We start from the raw sequence: 25,948 nt of genomic DNA, 5'->3' as shown, positions 1-25,948 counted from the left end.
CGGCTTGAAAAATCTTTAGTCGGGGGCAGTCCTAGAAATTAGTAGAAATATGGTCGGAAAACATTTAACCACACTCACTATGGGCCAACTGACAGGTCGGATATGAAGTGGATTTGCCCTGTTTTACACACATTCTTGCACGTAAGCCCCCAAAAACAACCATATGCAGTCCTCACCAGAGATGTTGGTGGTGATCTCAGTGAGAGCTGTTTGGCCGAAGCCTTTGGCGGTGCGCGCCCGAACAGAGATCAGGTAGGTGGTGCCAGGATGCAGGTTGGAGAACATATGGTACGTCTCGTTCCTCAGCTTGGATACAGTGCGCCTCGGGCCTGGAACATTAATCCCGGGGTCTGATGATTCAATGCTCTGGTAGCTGATCTGTAATTGCACATATTAAAACCTTTTAAGTAAATCATATTTTCATTAAATCACTGTTGTTTTGGAACTGAACAAACAGTGACTCAGTGTGTGGTAGTTCAGATCAAACAATGTTTCATAAAAGTTTGCTAACCCTGACATCCATATTCAGAGTGGGTTGAAAATGATTCATATATGAAATCAAACATTTATTTTATAAACAATACGTGGTAGCCTACTCATAAATATCAGCGGGAAGCTAGTGGGCATGTAAGACTATCATTTTCACGGCAAAAAATAATCGTGATGGTACCATAGTATCACAGCACTCAAATACTCTGTTCCAGTCTATGTTGCCTGCATGAATGCAAAGCTCAAAGCTATGACTATTTTTATTGGAAGAGTAAAAAAAACAATCTATCTGGACAAATTTAGCCTGAAACCTAAGTTACTTGATGTCGTCATCTTGTTTATAGAATTTTTGCATGTTGCACATAGCAATTTTAAGAGTAAAGTAGAATCCACACGCCAAAACACATTCAGTGTACATTCAAGTTCAGTGAAACATGACGGAAAAAGATTATCCAAGATCCATTTTCAGAAAAGTTTTAATGAATTACATTATGACACACAACAGAGTCAAAATGGTGCAAAAAAATAATAATAATAAAAAAAAAAATATATATATATATATATATATATATATATATATACACAGTATATACAGGAAATAGGAGAAATTATTCAGTGTGCTCGGTCGCCATGTAAACGATTCAGTTCTTTAGTAAACCTATTCTGGGAACTTTTCTTGGACTTTTGGCCTCATGTTACATTGAACGACATGTGATCTGGTGTGCATTTGCAGAGTTTTAATAGAATCGAGTATCAAACAGGATGGATAGTTGCAAAAAAAATCTAATGGAAATTCAATGAAATTCAACGATTAACTAGAAACAGTTTTAAAATGTAAAAGTCTTTAGGTTTAAAAGTTAATTGGAACTATTGGATGGATGGATGGATGAACTTCTAATATAACTTTTAATTTAACTTCCAATTTAATTCAAATTCACACAAATTTTATCAGTAAAAATATAAAGAACCTTTGCTGCACTATAATCAGTACTATACTGTAATATCAGTACAGTAGATGCTACACTATAATCAATGCTCACCATAGAGTGCAAGGGTCTCAGAAACTTTATGATATCAAGCATGCAGAGCATTAGTGTGTTAGCTGCCTAATGCCTGCTTTTTCACAGTGCAGTGGGCTTCTGGGATTTAAGAAACATTTGCTGCACCTGTACCAGGCCTCTTTTAAGATACGAGGCATGGATGAGAGCAGTGGGGGAAGGTTTAAGGGGGAACACAGCGCCCTGCGAGCCTTTCGTCAGCAGTGGTCGGAGAAAAGTGGACAATGTGCTAATCTGAGAGAAACGAGAGTGAATTCTCCAGGCTCTGCCTCTCTCTTATTCTTTCCTTATTCATCTCTCTGTATGCCTGAGAAGATCAAGCTCCTTGAGCCTGAAAATCTGTCCTTGCCTCCACTTTATAGGTCAAGCCTTTAAATCCCCTTTAGAAAACAGCCTTGGGGTGACTTTGGTAGCTATGGCATGGGGAAAAAAGAAAAGCAACTTATCAATGAGAGATAACTCGGTAAGTGCAAATGGTAAGAAAGGAGGCGCCTGATGGACAGAGGTGGCATTCAGAAAATGCGATGATCTCGATTCGGCTCATAGCCGAGCCGATTGACGGTTCCACAAACAAAAGCAACTTTTCCTCTTGAGGTGAGATGTGTGTTTTGGAGCGTGACAGAAGCGGCATCCTCACAACTTTTTAGTGACTGACTGAGAGCCTGAATCATGGGTGAGGAGAAAGGTGACACTGAGGCAGGCAGTGTGACCAGAAAGAGAAAGAGTGTGAGAATGTTCTGGAACAGAGGAACAGAGATACAGATGCTGGCTGTGGGAGGCCCACCACCTTTTCAGTGAGCAGGCCGAATCTGTGTGCAGTGAACGGAAGAATGGAGAAACAGTTTAAGAGCTTTTATTAGACTGTTTAGCTATCCTTCTTTTTGGGACAAAGGCATAAGCTTTCAATTTGCTGCAGTTCTGAAGTATTCATCTTTAGAGTACAATTATACAATGATAATAATTTTTCAAAACTACAAAAAAATAAAAAATTCTTCGATCCCAGATTTAAATCATACGGAAGCCCTGAACCGCAACGTAAAAAGTAAAAAAAAAGTTTAAAAAAAAAGTTAAAAAAAATCTAGCATTTCGAGATTAAAGTCGAAACATTTCGAGATTAAAGTCGAAACATTTCGAGATTAAAGTCAAAATCACTTCCATAGAAGTGTGTGCATTCATAACAGTGCGCGTCCACTGGCTCAGAGCGCGCGTGTGTGTAAAGAAATGCACTTGTGAAGTCGAACTGCCATGGATCAACACAAAATAATAGCTTTTTACTTGTATCTGGGCTTTCAACAAAATTCTACACAGGTGCTAATCTACCAACAAGAATTACCATGGCGTTGCCTATAGACGAGCGCACAGACTCCGCCGGAGTAGGTATCACAATCTGGTCCAAACTTTATGTGGCAGTGTTTTTGAGGGGTTTTCATGCTCGTCTAGGCAACACTGTCTGGGTCGAGAACACAACAGTAACCGTTCTGTCTCCCTCTTCACCGTAAATACGTTCGGATACAAGTGCATCATTCTGTATCCAATCATTTGGCCGGATCCCGTGATTTCCTCAGATTTAATAACCACTAATGGTGGTTGAGGAGAGATTCTCTGATATGATTGTCAAGCGCTTTGAGTGTAGGCCTAGTAGACATATGAAAGCACTATATAAATGACTCATTCATTCATTCATAAAGCTGGATATCTCCATCCAGTCTGAAAAGTGTTTTCCGGGTTGGTTTTCCGGCGCAGTATATTTTATAACCTCCTATAATGGTAGCCTATGGCTGTAGATTGGCACCTGTTGAATTTCCTTGTGTTGAAACAAAACACACACACAAACACACACACACACACACACACAGTGTGAAACATTCACTATGCACCATTATGAATGCCTGTGTGTGCGGCAATGGAAAACAATGGCAAGCACACACGCAATGTTTCGACTTTAATCTCGAAATGTTTCGACTTTAATCTCGAAATGTTTCGACTTTAATCTCGAAATGTTTCGACTTTAATCTCGAAATGTTTCGACTTTAATCTTGAAATGTTTCGACTTTAATCTCGAAATGTTTCGACTTTAATCTCGAAATGTTTCGACTTTAATCTCGAAATGTTTCGACTTTAATCTCGAAATGTTTCGACTTTAATCTCGAAATGCTAGATTTTTTTTTTTTTACAGATTTTTTTTACGTTGCGTAAAATAATCAAAATAACCAGATATTTAATTAAATAGTGTCACTTTTTTTTTGTTTTACTTCATCCAGTAGTCCAATAGAATAATTTGTAAATCATATAAGTTGTAAGTTAGTAGGAAAGTTCTTAGTTTAAATTCATTCAAGATATTTAAAATAATATAAATAATAATAACAACTAAAAGTCATGCAAACAGTGATATGGAGAGGAAGGAAGGAAGGAAGGAAGGAAGGAAGGAAGGATGGATGGATGGATGGATGGATGGATGGATGGATGGATGGATGGATGGATGGATGGATGGATGGATGGATGGATGGATGGATGGATGGATGGATGGATGGATGGATGGATGGATGGATGGATGGATGGACGGATGAATGGATGGATGGATGGATGGATGGAAGGATGGATGGAAGGAAGGATGGATGGATGGATGGATGGATGATGGAAGGAAGGATGGATGGATGGATGGATGGAAGGATGGAAGGAAGGAAGGAAGGAAGGAAGGAAGGATGGATGGATGGATGGATGGATGGATGGATGGATGGATGGATGGATGGATGGATGGATGGATGGACGGATGAATGGATGGATGGATGGATGGATGGAAGGATGGATGGAAGGAAGGATGGATGGATGGATGGATGGATGATGGAAGGAAGGATGGATGGATGGATGGAAGGATGGAAGGAAGGAATGAAGGAAGGAAGGATGGATGGATGGATGGAAGGAAGGAAGGAAGGAAGGAAGGAAGGAAGGAAGGAAGGAAGGAAGGAAGGAAGGAAGGAAGGAAGGAAGGAAGGAAGGAAGGAAGGATGGATGGATGGATGGACAGACAAGCAGACAGATGTTCAATTAGATTCATTCTAATTCTAATTTTTTATTTAATTTAACGTAAAATATTATAAATAACAAATATAAAACTTAGTCATGCAAACTATCATGCAAAATGCGTTTCTTTTTTATTTCATTTTTACATTGTGTGTTTAATTTTGATAATTTGTTGATCATTATTATATACAACACACACTTCACTTTAATAAAAAATCTTCTATAGTTAAATTCTTCTACAATCTTCTATGGGTTGTACGTGACACTACCTCAGTTATGACTTCTTGATATCATTCCAAAACTGTTCCAGAAGCTCCTACAGCACAGCAGCCACATTCATAAAACATTGTGGTGTGTTGGTTAAGACTCGAGGCTGGAGGGTTGCTGATTCAATCCCCTCGAGAACTGAGCCATGAGCAATTATCAATGTGTCTTCAAGCAAAGCAATTAACCCCAGGCTCTATGAGGTTCATGACGCTGTTCGATGATGACGTCATGGCAACAAATTCAAACAAGCAAGCTTCTAAAATGGCAAAAAGTGTAGGAGAGACAGCATATATAACTTTAGATAGAGGCATCTTTCTGTCATTTACTAACAGATGGCTGGTGCAGTAGGGACCAATTAGAGCCAGGGTTGGCCTTGGTGGCTCTTGTGTCTCTGGCAGCATGCAGAGTTCCAGGTCCAAATCATGACTTCATACATACTTCTGTCTGTCACTGACTGAGTTGAGAAAGAACACCACCAACAACTCAGCATTCCCTGCCAACTAGACTGAAACTCTGAGTTTTACAGGGGTGGAAAACACTCACATTCCAAGGTCTCACTAATACAGCGCACTGTCAGTCAGGTCTGTGTGCAATCGCATGCAGCGGATCATGTGTTAGCGGCACGTTCATAAATAATTTAAACTGGCAGTCCAATTTTAACACACAGTGGGAAGTTTTGTCTTTCAAGGATTGTGGTTCATCGATATTTCACCTGGTAAAAATGCTGACACATCAGAGCGAATCTCACAAGGATTCAGACAGCGTGAGAGAAATGGATATGAGTGCGGTAAAGAGCAGAAAGCACATACCTCATACTGCGTGATGAGGCCGTTGGGTTCCACCGGCTCCTCCCACTTCAGGAAGATCATATCCTCCAGCGGCGTGAAGGTAAGAGACTCGGGAGCAATGCCACCGGGAACTATGGGAAACCGAAGAAGCCGGTGGTTATGAATGAAGATACAGACCTTCTGGATCCTACATTGTTGGACTAGTAATTTCTCTAGCATTTAATCAAAGGGAGAAGGTTAATCGCTTAAAGTCCCCCAAAGGTCAAATCTAATATCCTCATTACAGCCGTTGTCATTATAAAAGCAGGCCTCTTATGTTATTAACATATTACATACTCATCCATTATAACTAATATAAGTGATATGGAACCAAAGAGATGATCCATGAAGTGTATCTGGGGCCTTTTAGGCTCTACTATAAAGAATATAGAGTATATGTTGTGTTTTGAATGCTGAATTGTTTGGGTCCCCATCAGGCTTAACTGTTCCTTAAAGGAACAGTTCGCTCAAAAATGTGAATTCTGAAATCATTTACTCACCCTCCTATCCTTTCAAACCTGTATGACTTTCTTTTGACACAAATCTTTTTCATTCAATGTTGTTATTGTTAACTAAAACTAAAGCTATTAAAAATCGTTTTTGTTAATTGAGATAAAGCTGAAATAAAATAAAACAATTCTTAGATGAAAAACTTGAAAGTTTAAATGATAAAGGTTGCCTTGGCAGCTACATTAAATAAAATAAGTTAAAGTGAAAGTACTTAAAATAAAAATGAAAAAATAAAGCTAAATAAGAATAAAAAATTAAAACAAAAACTTATATATATATATATATATATAAACAAAATTACTAACATTAAAATGTAATATATTAAAATAAAGCTAATTAAAATATTAATAAATACTATAATAGCAAATAAATAACCATAATGCACCATAATAATACCATAGTAATGATAGTCATGACTCACGCCCTATATTCTAAGTCTTCTGAAGCCATATGTTAGCTTTGTGTGATTTCAGTCTTTACTCAGAAACGTTTGCCTTCTACTGTACGTCTGAAATTAGCTCTTCTGCATATTCAAATTTGATGTATTTTGATTGGTTACAAGACAAATGAGAACCAATCTCCTTTGACATCTTCACACAGCATACTTGAATACAATTTGAGTACTATTGTACAGTATAGCTTTTCAGTGCATAATAATATACATTTTGTTCTTTTCCTCACACAAAGCTATCATCAGGATTCAAAATGCTTGAAAGGACATGAATCACATTCATGATTCTTTTTCGTTTTTAGAACTTGACAGCCCTACAAGCTTTCAACGTGTAGAAGAGAGTAGTAGTTTGTAAAGACATGAGGGTGAGTAAATGAAGACACAATTACATTTTTATGAGTGTACCGTCCCTTTAACTAGCTTAACCAGATTCACCAGCAAGGCCATGCTTGTTAATTAGCTTCATCGTTTAGGTTTACAAATGAACAGCAGGAGTTACGCTGTTCAATCAACCACACCATAAAACCAGCTTTAACCAGCCGGGAGCAGCGTGGAAATTCATGCTGGTCTGAGCTGGACTTCTCAGCAGGAGATACAAAGCCTGTGTGACAGATAGAAAGGGCAACACTTGCAGTTGATGACATGGCTTGTTTTGGCTGATTAATATTAACACGGGAGGGTTCATTAACAAACATAAACGCTGGAAGAGAGAATGAGGAGGAAGTGGAAATGGTGCTAGAGAGACAGATGACGTTCTGAGCTCAGCAGATGTTTTTACAGCACATTTGTGCTCTGTCACTGAGCCATCCTTGTTAGCCCTTGGGTATGTGCACAGAGTGTGTGTACGCGGGGTGATAGTTGGTGAGGCAGAGATAGCCAGTGGCGAAAATAACACGCTCGCTCAGATTGAGTCAAAATCGCTGACTCAGTCACTTTTTCTTGTGACAGGCCATGAAAGAAAAGAATTGCTGATTGAGGCTTCAGAGGAGTGTTGATAATTGAGCACTCTCTTTCCTCCCTCTCCTTTTCTCTCTCACTTCATCATACTTCCTGTCTGGGTGAAACGCTTGTGTTTCAAATTTCTTCCCAGAAAATTATTTTTGTCCTTCAGCCAAAATTTTGCAGCCCGTGCTGGCTGGATTGAGCACAGAAACAGGCATAAAAATCTCCGCTGACCTGCTCATGCTCAGCTCTCTGAAGAGAATGATTAAAAATTAATTTTAAATCCATTAGGGAATGTCTTTATGATTGTGATGTTGAACAGATCTAAAGGGGATGATACACAGGGCAACTTTTTGACTAATCTATCTATCTATCTATCTATCTATCTATCTATCTATCTATCTATCTATCTATCTATCTATCTATCTATCTATCTATCTATCTATCTATCTATCTATCTATCTATCAGTATTTCAATAAAAAGTGACAGATTCCTTAACAGTTTACTTTAACTGGAAAACTTCCGATCATTGATTGCTTTCAATCACTATTTTGCCTTGAAGCCTGGTTCTCTATATATTGGCTAGGTGAGACTTAAATGGCCAAGACTTGGCAAACTTTTTCTACTGCCATTTGTAAATATTGGTTAATTATTTTACTGATTAGTGGTAGTCTGAAGTGGTAGTAATAACACATTTTGTAACACAATGTTACACATTTTGCCATTCATAAGACATCTGCGCTTCCCCACTCCTGAAAAGCAGATGCCACTGCAATAGAAGTACAACAAATTATATATACAGATTAATATTCATTGAAAGCTCCACTACTCACTGTCCTCCTCAGTTTGAAACACAACCTCCTTCCCTTCCTTCTTGCCCTCTGTGTTGGCGAGTGCCAGGCGTATTTGGATGGTGTGAAAAGGAGGCAGATCTCTGAGGGTGAAACGCGAAGTGTTGTGCTCCACAGCCAGGCATTCTCTCACTGTGGTGTTGTGCCCACCGCCACCCCCTGCGGTCGTGTAACGGTAGCACAAGGAGACGGAGTACGTGTGGCAGCGGGTCAGGTTGAAGGCCGGAGTCTCCCACTGCAAGGTCAGCTGCCGGGACTGGATCTCCGAGGCTCTAAGACCACGCAGCGCTCGCATGGGCTCTATTGGAATGGAAAACAGTGGAACATTTTGTTAACATAAGCCAAAAAAGCAGGGAATCTCCACAGAGACATCACCAGGTCAAAAGACTTCTCGCCTACCCCACCCACCATAGGTAGGAGGCACAACCACGGTCAAAAAAGGTTGACGGACCACCTGCTAATGAGGACACAACTCATGCCAAATTACGTTAATTAATTCCACAGGCTGCAGGTTGTACTCTCTCTCCCGCCATTTGCCTCCGTGTCGCTAAGCAAATCGAGTATCTGCCTGCACACCGTCCAGGGGCCATGAGCCCCGTTCAAGGACATTCAGTTCTGCCAGTTACCGTTAGTGCAAGGTCGTTGCATTAGGCCAACTATTTTTGGCATACCTCACATCTGTGTTCGTACTTTCTTATTTACAGAGGGCAGAAAGATCAGCGACCACCTTTGGCGTATATGATATAAAGAGACAGAGGAAGCCACTGTCTGTAGGGCACACAGGAACCTTAGTGTTTCTCACAGAGAGGCGCAGACAGCAGGGAGGGTGAACCAAGGACATCCAGCCCCACTATCAATGAGCGCATTTGTCACAGTCCATTATTAAGACAATCAATGCATTTTTGTCAAATAGATCTCCACATAATGTATTGTATTTCTTTGTTCTTTTAATGGGACCTGGTGACTAATGGGCCCAAGTGGGAAGGTACAACAAAGGAGATGTGAAGTGAGCACTTCCTGTGTAAAGTCATGGCTCAAGGTCTTTATTGTTCCTCTTGAACCGATGCTTAGAAGACATACTCTTAAGATTTAGGTTTACTACTAAGGGTAAAGTGAGGAAGCTAATGCACCGAGAACCGTAAGGACAGCAGGGGTGAATTAGAGGAAATGCATTTCCTTTTGAAGTCCTCAGAGGAGAACACGTATGGATCACAGAGTACTAATTCAGCATTTCTCCTGCAGAATCGCACTTGTGACATTAAGCTCTTTTAATCCTGAAATATCTCACACATCAGAGATCTTTTGCCACACCTTTTCCTTAAGATCTATATTTAGATTTACATTTCGTTTCACTCATAGATTTACATTTAGATTAACTTCCAGTGCGATTGGGTTTCTTATCAAGAGAAGCACTTAGTCGACCTGAAAAATGACACAAATGAAAAATATTCCTTTCCGAAAATACACATTGAATGTAGAGGTCCCATTTGCCTCCACAGAAAATACGACCAGAATAGTGTTGGTCGTCTTAATGGAACTATTGTTTGTTAGTTAAAAGCAAACAAATGGGATGCTGTTGGCTTGTGCCATCTTTAAAAAACAATCCAAGAGTCTACACTGTGCTCTTTGAGGAGCCCAAAAGGGCCTTTTGTGCCACCCTACTTCCCTTAACCTAGTTCGAAGGCTTTGTCTGGATGCCAAGAGCAGCGCTTCGAGCGCCCACTCCTTGGCACCCATCAGAGATGGGACCGAACCCAGAGAGAGCAGCCAGAGGCCTGGGGCAGCATGTCAATTCCTCACGGGCAGCTGGAAGTCCAAACAAGACCGGTTTCTGTCCCATTACACTAGATAATATTGATACATGAGGTAGCCCGGAGAGAACTAAGCTCATTCCTAGTTATACAGCAAACTAATGGCCGTGAAGTTCTGGTCGTTGGTCTGTAAAAGGAAAAGGAATGAGAAACATAATTCTGTGATATTTGGAGTAAAACCTTTTACATTGAGATGGACGGGAGTGAGTTTAATCAATGATGTACATAAAAGCATTCGTATATGTTAAATTATGAAAATAAAAATCATGAAAGAATAAGCTGCTATATGTTACTTCCTCAAAACATTTATTAAAGGGACAATTCACCCAAAAAAATATTTTCATCATTAATCAGCCTTTCAATATTGTGAAATATTATAATGTAAAATAACTTTATTTTAATATATTTTTAAAAATATAACACATTCCTGTGATGGTAATGTTTTTTTAACAGCCATTGCTCCAGTCTTCAGTGTCATTTTAATGTTAATTTGGCGCTCAAGAAATATTTTATTATCAATGTTGAAATCCGATGTGCTGCTTAATATTTTTGATACATTTTTGAACATTATACACTTTTTATGAATAGAAGGTTCAAAAGAACAGCATTTATTTGAAAATAGAAATCTATTGAAACATTATAAATGTCTTTTCTGTATTTCTTTCTTTCTTTAACAGTTATCCTAAACGTTTGAACGGCAGTGTATATAGTGAGCAGTGGCTGTCTAGCCGCAGAAGGAACTACAAAGTACCATAAAAATGGCATAAAATGGGTCCATATGACTCATGCAGGATATTCCAAGTGAATTCTTCTGAAGTCATACAATTGCAGACTGAATATGAACATAGAGACTAAAATGTAAATAATTATATACTTGCATATTCAGTAATCACAGATTTCAAACTTGGTGCTCTGTGTCTTAAATTGTAGTCTGTTCCTCACACAAAACTCAGACTTCAACATTCAGAAAACTTATACAGCACAATGTTTTTTGTGCCATTTTGGGCCTTTTGAGGGTTGACAGCCATTGACCACTATGGGTGAGTAAATGATGAGAAAATGAGCATTTTTGACTTTCTTCTGCAGAACAAAAAAGATGATGTTTTGAATAATGTTTCAACTGTTCCTGAATAAAATGAAAGTCTGTGGGGTCCAAAACACCCATCAACCTTAATTGCACGGCCACAATATTTCAAAATATCTTATTTTGTGCTCTGCAGAAGAAAGAAAGTCGGTTACTGTAATTACTATAGTTACGTTTAAGGTTAGGGTTTGGTTTAGGGTTAGTTACTTGTAATTATGCCTAATTTACTTTTATTACTAAAGTAAATACATGTAGTAATGTGTAACTATCACCTTAAAATAAAGTGTTACCAGAAAGTTATACAGGTTTGGAACCACACAAGGGAGAGTAAATGATGACAAAATTAGCATTTTTGGGAGCAATGTACCTTTAAGTCATTACAGTCCAGAGTATAACTCACTCCGAGGAACACCTAAAGAGACCCAGTGGCAGGTGGAGGTCCATCTGTGAACCAGACTGTGGCAGAAGTGCAATGTTTGTCCCATTCTTCCATCTTTTTCCTCTTTCTAATCTCCCTCTCCTCCAAGGAACATTCCTTCACATCAAGTCTTGCTCCTAATCACAACAACGCCTCATCAAGCACACCTGGCCGTGTTCTGTGAAATGTCCAGCAGTTCCCTGGCTATGCCCACAGGACTGCGCCTGCTTTCATCATTTTTATGTAGGTCACTTCCAAGAGCCGCGCACCAGGATGCAATCTTCAGCTGCAGCCAGAACCAACCCAGTCATCCCATCATTCATTTCACTTTCTTCCAATTTGTTTTGGAGGAGAAGTCACCCAGGGTTGTGAGAGTATCTAAAGTTCTTGCAGTTGAAAAAATAAATAAAAATGAGCTGCTAAGAGTGAGGAGCCATACAAGGTGAGCCTAAACATACAAACAAATAAACTAATAAGATCTTGTTGGATACCAGCTAGGAATATACCAACAGGGAAGATTGACAGTATTGTGTCTGTGTACAGGTGTTAATGGCATCCCTGGATGGAGGCCATTTTGAGTAGATCATATGAAGCCGGAGATGATTAAAGTCACCTTTGTAACAGAGTAGGTGGATTCACCTGCTGGATGAAGACAGATGAGCTGACACTAGACTAATCCCCCCCCCCCCCCCCCCCCCCCCCCCCCCAAAAAAAATAAAACCATCAGGGAGAAAACGTGACCAGTGGGAGTTTGTGATGTATAATAGCAGCTCAGCCTAAAGATAAAGAGAAGTGCCACAACCCGTAGGTAAGAAAAACAACAAATGACGTAATCTTCCCCTATTGAATAAAAACATCTTTAAGCCACCATGAAATCAAAATTTACAATTCTGGTATGGAATATTCTATATATATTTTTTCTATATATATATTTTTTAATTCATTTGGCTCAATCATTAATCAAAATAACTTTCCCTCCCTTTTGCAATGACATCTTTTCTCTGATGACGTGTTTCTCGGTGTGAGGGCGGGACAACCTGTCACTCACATGATATCGCCGCAATAGAAAACCACAATGATCCACGATCCAATCAAATCCGGATGGACAAAATCAAATCTCGCCCAGTTTTTTTTTTCTTTTTTGAGAGGCTGTTTCACTCAGATATGCAGCATAATAGGGAAGAAAAGACGATCACAAATTCCATTTCATGCTGACTTTAAAACCAGCCTAAGCTAGTTTGCTGGTTTTAGCTGGACTGGCTGGCCTGTTGGCTGGTTTAAAAGGGGTTTCAGTGGGTCAGGACTATGTGAGACCTTCTAAAACCAGGCATTTACAACCTGCTAACTATTTTAGAATGGTTTAGCTGGGATTTTTCTTCTCAGCAAAGTCAATATTTTAACCATTTCTCCCAGTTAGCTTAAATGGAGCGCAAGTGGACACTACAAGAAAACAATCTCATGTCTGTAGTTTAAGAAGAGATTGTGGTCAGATGGATTAAAACATCTACAATCACAAGTCAGACATTTCAAAATTACCTCAACTATTTCTTGATGAAATGATCTATACACAATGCTATCATAACTATTTTATAACTATAAAGTCACAATTAAATGAAGGTAGTGACAGACACTTTCTTCCTTATTGTGAGGTACAAACAAGTGTAACGCATTATCTAAAAAGAAAAAAAAATTAAGAGCAGGGCTTGATTCTATGCATCAGTTGTTGATTGAATTTTGTCATGTGGACGTTGAACTCAAAAGAAGAGTCAGACAAATGTGAGATTGCAGGAACAGGGTTTAAGTGGACTAAATGATTAGAAAAGCCCTGCATATGTCACCAGAGATCTCTTCCCTGAAAAATCCAGTTACGACATTTTGACATTACAAGGTCAAATCTCATGCATGGATGAATTGTTCACAATAACACATACACTCACCTAAAGGATTATTAGGAACACCTGTTCAATTTCTCATTAATGCAATTATCTAATCAACCAATCACATGGCAGTTGCTTCAATGCATTTAGGGGTGTGGTCCTGGTCAAGACAATCTCCTGAACTCCAAACTGAATGTCAGAATGGGAAAGAAAGGTGATTTAAGCAATTTTGAGCGTGGCATGGTTGTTGGTGCCAGACGGGCCGGTCTGAGTATTTCACAATCTGCTCAGTTACTGGGATTTTCACGCACAACCATTTCTAGGGTTTACAAAGAATGGTGTGAAAAGGGAAAAACATCCAGTATGCGGCAGTCCTGTGGGCGAAAATGCCTTGTTGATGCTAGAGGTCAGAGGAGAATGGGCCGACTAATTCAAACTGATAGAAGAGCAACTTTGACTGAAATAACCACTCGTTACAACCGAGGTATGCAGCAAAGCATTTGTGAAGCCACAACACGCACAACCTTGAGGCGGATGGGCTACAACAGCAGAAGACCCCACCGGGTACCACTCATCTCTACTACAAATAGGAAAAAGAGGCAACAATTTGCAAGAGCTCACCAAAATTGGACAGTTGAAGACTGGAAAAATGTTGCCTCGTCTGATGAGTCTCGATTTCTGTTGAGACATTCAGATGGTAGAGTCAGAATTTGGCGTAAACAGAATGAGAACATGGATCCATCATGCCTTGTTACCACTGTGCAGGCTGGTGGTGGTGGTGTAATGGTGTGGGGGATGTTTTCTTGGCACAGTTTAGGCCCCTTAGTGCCAATTGGGCATCATTTAAATGCCACGGCCTACCTGAGCATTGTTTCTGACCATGTCCATCCCTTTATGGCCACCATGTACCCATCCTCTGATGGCTACTTCCAGCAGGATAATGCACCATGTCACAAAGCTCGAATCATTTCAAATTGGTTTCTTGAACATGACAATGAGTTCACTGTACTAAAATGGCCCCCACAGTCACCAGATCTCAACTCAATAGAGCATCTTTGGGATGTGGTGGAACGGGAGCTTGGTGCCCTGGATGTGCATCCCACAAATCTCCATCAACTGCAAGATGCTATCCGATCAATATGGGCCAACATTTCTAAAGAATGCTTTCAGCACCTTGTTGAATCAATGCCACGTAGAATTAAGGCAGTTCTGAAGGCGAAAGGGGGTCAAACACAGTATTAGCATGGTGTTCCTAATAATCCTTTAGGTGAGTGTATACTGTAACATGCATTAAGAGAATAGATAATAGCGAATTTTCATTTCATGCTGCCTTTAAACTTTTAAAATAGACACTTAAAATTTTATATTTTAGAGACTCTTCAATTCTGTCATCATTTACACTCCTCATGTCATTCCAAATCTGTATAAATGTATTCTCCAAAACAAAAGAAGAAAATTTGAATAATGTTTCAACTGCCATGTTTCAGATGAAGCATTTAAATTTCTGGATGAACAATCCCTTCAAGTAAAACATACCTGAAAGCTCCATCAAGTCTCATGAGCAAACCTCTGAGGAATAAAATTTCATCGTACACTTGACAGGCGAAGCTAATGCGTTAGGTAAAGAACTATAAATCCTTCATCACATTCAGTGAATGGATCGGTTTCAAATATAAACTACTGAAGATGATGTTACAAAACAAAAATCTTGTCTTGTAGCAGCAGCTAATATTCTTTTGAGACTGAGTTCCCTGGAGACTAATCAGAATACCGAGTCACATGACTGTAGATGCTAACCCTCTTTTAACCATGATTAATAAGTCATCAGAGTGTATGTGAGCAAGCGCTGTCAAACAAATCAAACTTCATAGCCTCTGACACAACATGGCGTTCCCACTAGCGCACTTCTCCAAGCACTCAATTATATCTTCGACTTCTATTCAGTTGATGGCAGAATACACAGGAGATTTGAGCACGAACGGAGTATGGAAAACCTCATTTTACTTCCAATCCCACTGATGTGCTTCTATTGAGTCAAAATTACATCTTCAACAGTTCAGCAAATATGACAGCAGCTTAAACAGCCCCAATATTCATGTGCAGCGAGGCACCACTGGGAATATGATGCAAATACTCCATTTAAAGAAGAATTTCAATCTAGACTTAATGTGGAAGAGAAAATGGAAACAGTTGGAAATATTTAGTGTGAATGTCTGCTCCTCATTTTTCTCCGCCTTCCTTTTAGAGACAAAAGCTGTTTAAGACTAAAACGCGTCTCCAAGTGATTCACAGACGAATCTTTCTCGCTCCGACTCTCTTGTCTTATCTGCTGATGTCTTTTTCTCCCTGCTATGTCATTCTGAAGTCTTCTGTGTTGTCATGCTCTTCCGCTCTCCGTGTTTCACCTGGCTGCCTCTCTTTGTCTTGCTGGCTGATGAATGGTAGGTGTCTGGTTTCCAGAACAAGCTGGGAATGATTGTGATGTGTCATTTAAAAAGGAAGGCGATGATTTGTGTGAAAGCATGTGTGTGTGATGTAAAATGATGACCATTACCATGTTGACCAGGTCCAGGGCCAAATCCTCAACCTGCATTTTCACTATCTTTTCCTCTCGGATAAAAACAGGATCAACCTTCCTAATCACACCCTTTCCAGTTCTGAAACAGCTGGACGTGGCAGAGACTCTCATTTGCAGGTAGAACCATGCATTACTGCACCCCTCGCTGTTTGTTTTGACAGGCACAAGAAGGCGCCACAGGAGAGATGCCCGCAGTTTCGGTTCAGAACATTTAAATTTAAATGAATCATCCACTTTTTCAAAAAGTGAGTTGGATATATTTTATGAACCGCCATTAAACACTTGACCAAATTCATTTGCTGTTGCATTAGTGGTTGATCAATATGGGGTTTTAAATGGAAAATTATGAGAAAATTTAATCGGGAGAATATACTGGTAGTGTGTCAATCAAAAGTTTGGAATAATTAAGATTTTTGCGGCTTAATATTTAGCTTAATATCTTTGAGGAAAGTCTGTGATACATTTTTTCAGGATTCATCAACAAGCAAGATGGAGTGAGGCAAAGGAACAATATTTATTTGAAATATAGTCATTTTAATAATTATAATAGTTTTTATTATAATACTCTTCTTTTTTTAATTCTACAAAAATATTAAGCAACACCTGTTTTAAACATTGTTTCTTAAGCACCGAATAAGAGTATTAGAATGATTTCTGAAGGATCACATCAAGGATCAAAAGAATTCTTTTAAAAAACATCAAAAAAAAAGAAAGAAAAAAAGTTATTATTCCAAAGTTTTGACCACTAGTTTATAAATATATATAGAGCTCTTAATTGTTTTTTTCCCCCTACATAACAAGATTAAATGGAAAGCTTAGAAAGAGGAAAGAGTTAGATATTTTAATTAATTTCTCATCACAGTGAAATGAGATCATCACATTTCTCATCACAGTCTTCCAACATTAAATTAATCTATTTTCAATAGAATTTTTAATGAAAGTGAAGTTATCCGCTCACTCACCTGCACACTTGGTTCTGCTGATGAGGGGTGGTCCAGATGGCCCGGTCCCACCCTCACCCGGCCGAGTAAGCAGCACACTGATATGGTACTCCGTGTCTGGATCCAGGTGCCAGAGCTTATATGTAACCATGTTAACTCCAAGGATCTCCGACCAGGGTGCCTGGCTGGCCCGATATTCGATTTCCCGACGGATGATAGGGCCATCGCCCAGGATGGAGTTGGTGTTTAGTTGAATGATCAAATACGTGGAGCCTGCTCTCAACAGCTGGGGCGGAGCAATGGGAGATGGGGGAACTGTGATAGAAACAGAGAAGATTATGGTAAAAGTCTAATCAAGGAATGAAGAAAATATGTTCATATTTTAACCTTTTTCAAGCAACCCCCAGAAGGAATTTATGAAATGTTTTAATGCACTCTAACCTGAATCAGTCTAATCTACTTTACTCAGTTTTTAAGCTTATCTTGACAACAGTTGGCATGAGGTGAATTAACATTTGCGGTTCAAAATGGTACAACTTAAATGCAAGGTTCAAGGGTTAAAATACCAATCTGGCCATGCCCATTAAATCTCCAATAGCTGGTTCTTTCAGGTCCTCAAGGCAGAGCTATAAGTAAACCAACAGATGTGCAAGACTGTAGACTGTGGAAGAACGTCAGATACAAGGTCATGCTATTTACTGTAATGTGAGATTTTGAGAGCTACCTTTCCAGTAGCGTTGGTGCTTGCAACGCCAAGGTCATGGGTTCGATTCCCAGGGAAAGCAAAAACCGATAAGAATGTAAATGTGTACCTTTCAATGCAATGTAAGTCGCTTTGGATAAAAGCGTCTGCCAAATGCATAAATGTAAATTTTCATATCTAGCCCCCTGAGGAACTTGGCGGGCAGATACACAGTAGCCAGAATAACAAGGAAAAAAAATCTCCTATTTGATTTGCAAGGTAAAAAGTTTTATATATATATATATATATATATATATATATATATATATTAAACCCTGACTAATCACTAGAGCTTCAAAGGGTCTTGAGTTATCAAACAATTAGTGAGAGAAATTGATTTAGAAGGATGGAAGCGAGGGGTCCAATGAAAAAAAAAAGATATCAGCAATGACTTTTCCCATGACTAATCTTCGGGTCTGCTGTGTCTGCAAGCTTTCTCTCTCAGGGCCAGCTGCAGATGGCAAATATCCAGCTAGGGACAGAGAAAGCCTCTCCTGGGAGAGATATGAGATGGCAGCGAGTAATAAAGCTCATCTTGTCTGTCAGAGAAAGGCATAATAAAGAATAATATAAAGCCAACTCAAACTCCACTTTCATATGAGAGGAGACATACAAACTGGCCACCTTTTCTTTATGATTCTCTCTCTATCCAGCGTTGGTTAGGGCAGATTATTAATTCCACCCTGAGAAAGCTTCTTTCGCCAGAGTAGAGTTCAGAGAATTACTGCGAAAAACAGATCTGAACCCTACGGACTGACTGAGAACAATTCTCATTAGCCCTCTGGCTCCTCTGCATTAGCCCTGTTGCTATGTAATCTATGGGCCCATTGAGGAACAGTGAGTTGTGAAATGAGTTGATCAAGCTAATTAAAGGACTGATTAGCCTCTCGTTAGTGGGGGCAAGCGTGGGAGGGCAGTTTGGAAAAGACAAGGAGAAGATCAGAGCGAAGAGAAAGGAAAATCTAAGGTGAGCGTAATGAGCTTGCATCACCGCTGCCACGCTAGAATGTGGGCCTATAGCTTTATGGACTCGTCTGGTGGGGGCCAATCTGCCGTGCTTAACTGAGGTGCAGTAATGCATTTTAAATAGGACCTCCTGTCGAAGTAAAAGCCATCAGGAAGCAATGCCAATAACATGCTGCAGAGGGAATGCAGCTATAGTCTGAAATGGCTTTAAAGCTCTGTAACATAGAGGCACAGATGCAAGTGGGTCTCATTATAAGTTATGCTTCATACTGCGATGTTCCCGAGTGGATTCTGCCTACAGCTCTGGTAAAAATATAATGATGAAGTTGTAATGAGTCAATGTGACAAGTGCCACAAGAGCAAGCGCTTTGTATCTAAGCACTTTGCTGAACATTTGATTAGTCAGACCCCTAAAAACAGTGCATGTTAAATGAGTTTTGAATTTGATGACAAGATCTAGAGAACATTTACAATTTTATCCTGTCATATGGTTTCATTTAAGGCATTTAGCAGACGCTCTTATACAATCACTTTAGCAGCACAAGCCAGAAAAACATGGCAATTAGAACGTTATCTGCTGGGAAAGTGCTATCTATACAACAAGGGCGTTTCTCTTAGGAGGAAAATAAAATAAAATAAAAACCCATTAGTAAACAGTCTGAGAAATAAAAATAATTGAATACCTCAAAGTTTCTCTTTTAGGATCTCTGAGGGTTTACCTGTGATTTTTCATTTCTAGTTTTGTTATGACTGCATTAAAAAACAGCCTGAAGGTTTTATAATGCTGTGCTTCTAGGTCACATTGTGACATACAGTAAAGCCGTATTTCTAAATTCGCCATAATCCGTGCTGCTACATCTATCAATAAGATTAGCATGGTGCTGTCTCATAGCCTCTCTCAGTATGCCTTGAGGACGGAAGCTGAATAACCCACATGGCTCCATCCATCCCTATCCTTATTCCACCCCTGACTTCTCCATTTGCTTAGGGGATATCAATCTGACCAGGGTTTAAAGGTGGACACAGAAAGCTGCCACTGTAGGCTGATGGGCAGGTGTCAAGTTATATGGTTGAAATTTCAAGTAAGGAGGAGGTTTGCTTTGGTTAAAAACGATGCTGAATCATCGTGATTATTCTCATGAAATGTTTTGTACTACTTTAGACCCTTGATACTGTTCTATAAATACAAATAAATGGAATCTCACAGATTCCGATCGAAATGGATAATAGAAAATGAAAATTATCATTATTTACCCCTCATGTCATTTCAAACATTTATGCCATTTTTTTCAAGCTCCAAAAAGGACTATATATAATAATGTAAAAAAAAAAAAAAAAAGTGATTAATTGAAAATCTGCAACAGATCAAGATCAGCTCTCAAATCAAATATGGCACACTATTCACATAGCAATATGTAGATGGGGTGTCAATAATATCAAATCTGCACCCTATTGTGATTGAATTTTGCTGTAGCGGATGTGAAGATTAAACTTAAACAACTTAAATTTAATTTGTATGATATTATTTGAATGGACTACTTTATGGTGCTTTTTATCCTTTTTGGAGCTTGAGGGTGTATTCACACCAGGAAAGTCCACTAGTTCACTTGATTTGTTCTGGATCAAATACAATGTTGATTTTTTTTGTTTGGTGTGGTTCGCTTTCACACTGCCCTTTTTGCAAGTGAACCAAAATTTGAAAACAAAACCACATGTGTGCTAAGGTCATCCATTCATTGGACAGAAATTCTCAAGCAGGGAGTGTAAAAACAGGCAATTTATGTTATGAGATCTTTCTTAGTGGAATTGTTATTCTTTTACTGATTTGGTGTTATCAGCTACTAACGCAGTATGAAGAAACTTATGAGCATCGTATGATACAATGTCAACAATGTTGTAATTAGGAATTTGCGAAGACGAAGATGTCCTGCATGACGGTTGGGGTGGAGAGAACATGCCCTTAAATTATAAATTTCAAACATTATTAAAAACAAGTGAACAGTAAAATAAGAACAAATACACAAATTACAAGCAGAGATGAATACTAAAAAACAAAGTTACAAAGTCTAACAGTAGTAGGCAATTCAGGCACAGAAGTTAATAATTAAGCCTAAATGTAAAATAACACTATTTGTTCACTGTAGAAATTAAATATAGCTTCATTTTTGTTAAAGCTGTATTTTGTTGTTTTATTAACATTAATGACACAGACAACAGTAGGAATATTGTGCGTGTGCTGTCACTTTAAGACCGAATGCAATACCGAAAAAAAATTACAAACATCATGGATTGTCTCTCAACTATGACATAACCGAGAGAATACTTGCCGAGAAGGGTATTTAGATGAGTTTTTTAACATAATTTTGTGTGCATGTGTCCGTTCAAGGGCAAGGAAACGCTCTCTCTCTGCGTGCGGCTCTGGTCACAGATAACGCGCGAGTCCCGATTTTCGCCTCTTCTTCTGCGTTTAAAATTGTTTGAATGTGTAAATTAGCAAGACAAAACACGTCGAAATGATAAACTTCCACTCTATGGTGGTTAAATGTAGAAGTTAATCAGCGATTCACATGCGTGATGAACCGTGGGGCAGCTGGTCCGTACGGATCACGGATCAACTGTGATCCGCTGCACCCCTAATAATGTATAGGCATTTCATCACCCCGAATTACATGGTAAAAATCTGACCCTGTCAAAAAAGGAGCAGTGCTTTCTGCAATTGGGTCGGTTCATGTTCACACCTTAAACGAACCGTACCAGAGTTTGTTTGGAACCGGACCGAGACCACCTGGGCTTCAGCTGGGTCTCGGTACGGTTGTTTGGTCCGCACTCGAGTGCGATTGCTGTTCACACCTGCCCAAAAGATCCACACCAAGGGGGGAAATGAACTTGAGTTGAGGTGAATACACCCTGAGTTTGTGTATGTAAAGACTTTAAATGTTTTTGTGTTAAACAGGAAAAAAAGCAGCATACAGGTTTGAAACGACATGAGGTTGCGTAAATAAAGACAGAATTACCATTTTGGTGTGCAAAACAACTGCAAACAAAAGTCCACACACACACACACGTTTTACAAAACTGATAATTTCAGAACAAAAGAGCCTAAGATGTGAGAATGCAAGGCTATAATAGAAAAAGAATACAATGACATGAATTTAGCCAGAATCCCATTATCCTGTGATGTGCGCATTATGGGCAGTAAAACGAAGACACAAAGGACACAAAGAAAACAAGCTCTTCACCTTTGACAATGAGTTCAGCAAAGTTGGAGACGCCGGAGCCTCTGGAGGACTGTGTGACGCAGCGGTAGAGGTCCTGCTCTGGCTTCTGGACGTCCTCCAGTTGAAAGGACACTGCGAAGCGGTTGCGGCCCAAGTGCTTGACAGAACCACCTGAGGACACTTCACCATTGTGCCGCTAGAAAAGAAGAAAAACATGAAAACACGCTACAGCCTACTCACCAAGCATACGCTGCCAAGTACTTATATAAACACTAGATGAGCAATGCACTTTTCTGAGATAAAGCCATTCGTCATTAAACTCAGATACTCAGCCAAAACAAGACTAAAATTGCATTTGCCCAATTACTTGACAAAGTTATCAATTATTCATCTTATATTTAAGGTACACACATATATCATAGTGACAACAGACTGTCAAGCTCCAAAGGGACAAAAAAAGACCATAAAACCACCATAAGAGATAGGGATGTACCCGAAGCCAAATACTACGTATGTCCGGAAAGGAATTGTCCCCCGGAAAGGGGGTCATTCTACAGAACCCCTAAAGGGACGGGAAAAAATATGACATGGGAGGAAAAAATATATTTGAATGTTTTTACATTCTCTCGCAACAGTTGGGTTATAATATAGTTTATAATATGCATGCATCAAGGAGTAATTAATATTGTAATCACTTTCGAAAACAATCTCGCTTTTTACTTTCGCTTTCAAATTTGCGATCATGCGTACTCTGTGTATACTGCTGTAAGTGCAGCAATGACGGCATTTCATGCAGATGAATGACAGTGGAAAAGCTTAAATTTATGTTGAGAGATGAGCCATAAAAGTTGGACACTGAAGTATGATTCATCTGAATAATAAGGACCAAAAATAAAGGAGTCTTGCACTTTACTATTGGGAATTGCTACGTGGAGCTTGGTGAGGAACCAGACACGTCTCTCACACAAAACCACACTTGATAGCAGCAACCTTTCACTGCGGCTCAGGTAATCATAGCGAGACAGTGGTGTGAATAGCACCCATCCAAGATGTCAACGCATTCGCATTTTCCCCTCTCTGAATACCAAGGACACAAAATGAGCATTGAGAGTGCACTCATATGAACAGAAAGCACTTCGAGAAGGAGGTCAGCGGCTGCTACACAACTATGTGTGTTTGTTTATTATGGGGCTGCTAAAGTGTTTAGGCTTTCAATGTGGTTCAAGACCACACAAACCAGACCTGAATGTAAGGGTAATGTGTGGGCAATGGCTGCAAATTTGAGGTTCGCATAAAACAAAGCCAAACGTACAATCATCTGGCTTTGAGGGCCACTTTGTCTTTATTCAACCTAGCAATCACATTCAGTGAACTGCCAGACAGGCAAACATGTAGGGAAACATAACGTAAGAAAGCTGGTGACAATCTGCTTGTACAAAACGTGCCACACATGTTTGGTATCAGTTTAATTTTTTTTTTAAACTTACAACTAAGTTACCTGACCATATACTGTAAAATGTTTTATATTTTTAAAGATAATACACATAATTTAATTTACTATTCATACACCGTTCAAAAGTTTGGGGTTGGTAATGTGTGTAGGTATATATATATATATATATATATTAGTGCTGTCAAACGATTAAAATATTTAATCGCGATTAATCGCATTAATGTCATAGTTAACTCGCGATTAATCGCATTTAATCGCACATTTTTATCTATTCTAAATGTCTCTTGATTTATTTTTGTCCCATTATTTTTTTCTCATTTTAATGCTCTTATCAACATGGAAAAGTGGATCGGCTTGCTTTGTGCAAATGTTTTTTATTGAAAACAATATTGGCATATACTGTTCAATTTCACACTAAAACATTATCACTTGGAGCAAATAATCTCTCACACAATGTAACACTGTCCATCAATAAAAGGGTGAAATAAATACTGACGAGGTCCTGATATTGACGAGGGGGCGGAGAATTCGCATCAGCTGTGTGTGTGTGTGTGTGCTGGCCATCATCAAGTGGTATTCAGACTGGACGTGCTGCGATGATGATAGCTCAGTTCACAACGACAAAACACACAGATCACTTTGGTCTTGTCAATGGAACCATTTGGCAACTTTTTAAAAGTAAACTTTCCATTCAGAATCTTATTGGCATCCATTTCGGCGTCTCGCGCTCGTCATCCACTCAAAACTGGACGTTTTGAACGTTCCTATAACATTCAGAAATAACGTTTTTATAACTTAATATGGGAACGTTATGAAAACATTCTTATAACCTAAAATTGTTAGCTGGGGAAGAGGAGAGATTCGCGATTGCACTGAACACGTTTTAAGTGCAGGCATATTCTCTGAGTGAGCCCAGAGAAAATTCTTACAAGAGCAGCGTGTATCTGAGAGCGCGCGCGACTCGAGCAGAGAGATTCGTGCTCGGCACATTATTCCGCGCGCGAGCAGAGAGATTCGCGCTCGCGCATTCGGCTCGCAAGCCCAAACAAGTGTGTGCGGCGTGCCTGTTGTTTTGTTTCCGGTCTAGCTAGATCCGCTTGCGCTTTCAAAACGTCCTCGCGCGCCGCAAGCCATTGAAATGAATGGGTTTCATAGCGCAGCGGCCCGCATGCCGTCCTGTTGCAAAAGCATGTGAAAAAAAAAACTACAAAGTTTGCTAGGCCAAAAAGACCGTTAATCGCGCGATAAAAAAATTAACGCCGTTAAAATGGGTTTGCGTTAACGCCGTTAATAACGCGTTTAACTGACAGCCCTAATATATATATATATATATATATATATATATATATATATATATATTAAAATTACACACATATACGATATATACACACAAAAATTAATTACAGACCTCATAGTCTTGTTAAATATACTGTATATCTTATCTCTGTAAATTACATGCATACTTTTATAGGGAAATTAAAAAAAAATCATTAGTAAATATTTTCCCATTAAAGTACACATACTCTCTCTCTCACACACACACACACTTAATGACAGCTATAAACTAAAATATAGAGGTTACCAAAATGTCACACTGTAATGCCTGTAAGGACCACAGCTGAAAATAAAGGGGGGAAAAGCATTTACAGAGTACGATATCCATGATTAAAGGCAGAAACTAGGCAGCCGCTACAACTACGGACAGAGGAAGTAAGAAAACATCCATATAAAAAGGAAGTAAAAACAGAATCATATATCTCCTGCTGTGTTTAGGGGAGGAATGAACACTTCAGAGGATTTGAGGACATTGATTATTGCAAAATCTTGTGTCGCTGTGACAGCTTGTAACCACAGGCATCTGTCCTTGACCTTGATGTGACAAAATCATTCATTTAATTTAATTCCACCTTTCGATGCCAGAAACTTCAGCTCTCTGAGGGCAGTTGGAAATGTTCCTTCCAAAGACCATGTTAGATCCTAAAAATACCCTCAAAACAATTATATTATATAACAAAGGCAGACGAAGAAAGAGTGATCTCGACATGGCTTTGCTTTTAAAGATTTACAGTTTACAATTAATTTCCTTAAAATTGAAAGATCTGAAATGTAACTGAAAGGTTGTCAAGTAAAAGCTTTGTTTGAAAAATAAATGACAAATAGAAAAATGAATTCTGATTTCATAAACATGGCCTCTCTGATCTCGCATCTGAGGAACTACAGGGGTTTTAGAACAAAATCAATTTAAACAAAAGTGTTCTTAAAGTTTAAAGTGACCTAATTAAGAATGCTGCCCTTTTAAAGCGGTAACATTCAGGTGCTTTGAGCACATTCGGTGCAAATTTTGTTGACTTTTTAGTAAGTCACGACAGATGGCAACCTCAGCCTTTAGATGACTATTCCTTTGCTAAAGATCTCCATAAAAAAAGAATTTGAAAAAACATGA

At 39.1% G+C, this 25,948-nt stretch overlaps 1 protein-coding gene across 14 annotated transcripts in view; it reads right to left on the bottom strand.

Moving 5' to 3' along the window:
- ptprub (protein tyrosine phosphatase receptor type Ub) overlaps nucleotides 1-25,948 on the bottom strand; it is a 258,109-nt gene that overhangs the window by 64,771 nt on the left and 167,390 nt on the right. For all 14 annotated transcript variants that reach the window (XM_056270916.1, XM_056270909.1, XM_056270910.1 and 11 more), the window contains exons 6-10: nucleotides 22,074-22,248; nucleotides 17,148-17,441; nucleotides 8,400-8,717; nucleotides 5,645-5,754; nucleotides 177-378 (exon numbers count right to left, since the gene is read on the bottom strand). In XM_056270916.1, coding sequence (XP_056126891.1) covers nucleotides 177-378; nucleotides 5,645-5,754; nucleotides 8,400-8,717; nucleotides 17,148-17,441; nucleotides 22,074-22,248 — 1,099 coding nt within the window. The remainder of the gene's footprint in view (nucleotides 1-176; nucleotides 379-5,644; nucleotides 5,755-8,399; nucleotides 8,718-17,147; nucleotides 17,442-22,073; nucleotides 22,249-25,948) is intronic.

The sequence above is a fragment of the Rhinichthys klamathensis genome, unplaced genomic scaffold (genome assembly GCF_029890125.1).
Source record: "Rhinichthys klamathensis goyatoka isolate OS25496 unplaced genomic scaffold, OSU_Roscu_1.1 h1tg000309l_1, whole genome shotgun sequence".
Lineage (NCBI taxonomy): Eukaryota > Metazoa > Chordata > Actinopteri > Cypriniformes > Leuciscidae > Rhinichthys > Rhinichthys klamathensis.
This window is presented reverse-complemented; position numbering and strand designations above follow the sequence as displayed.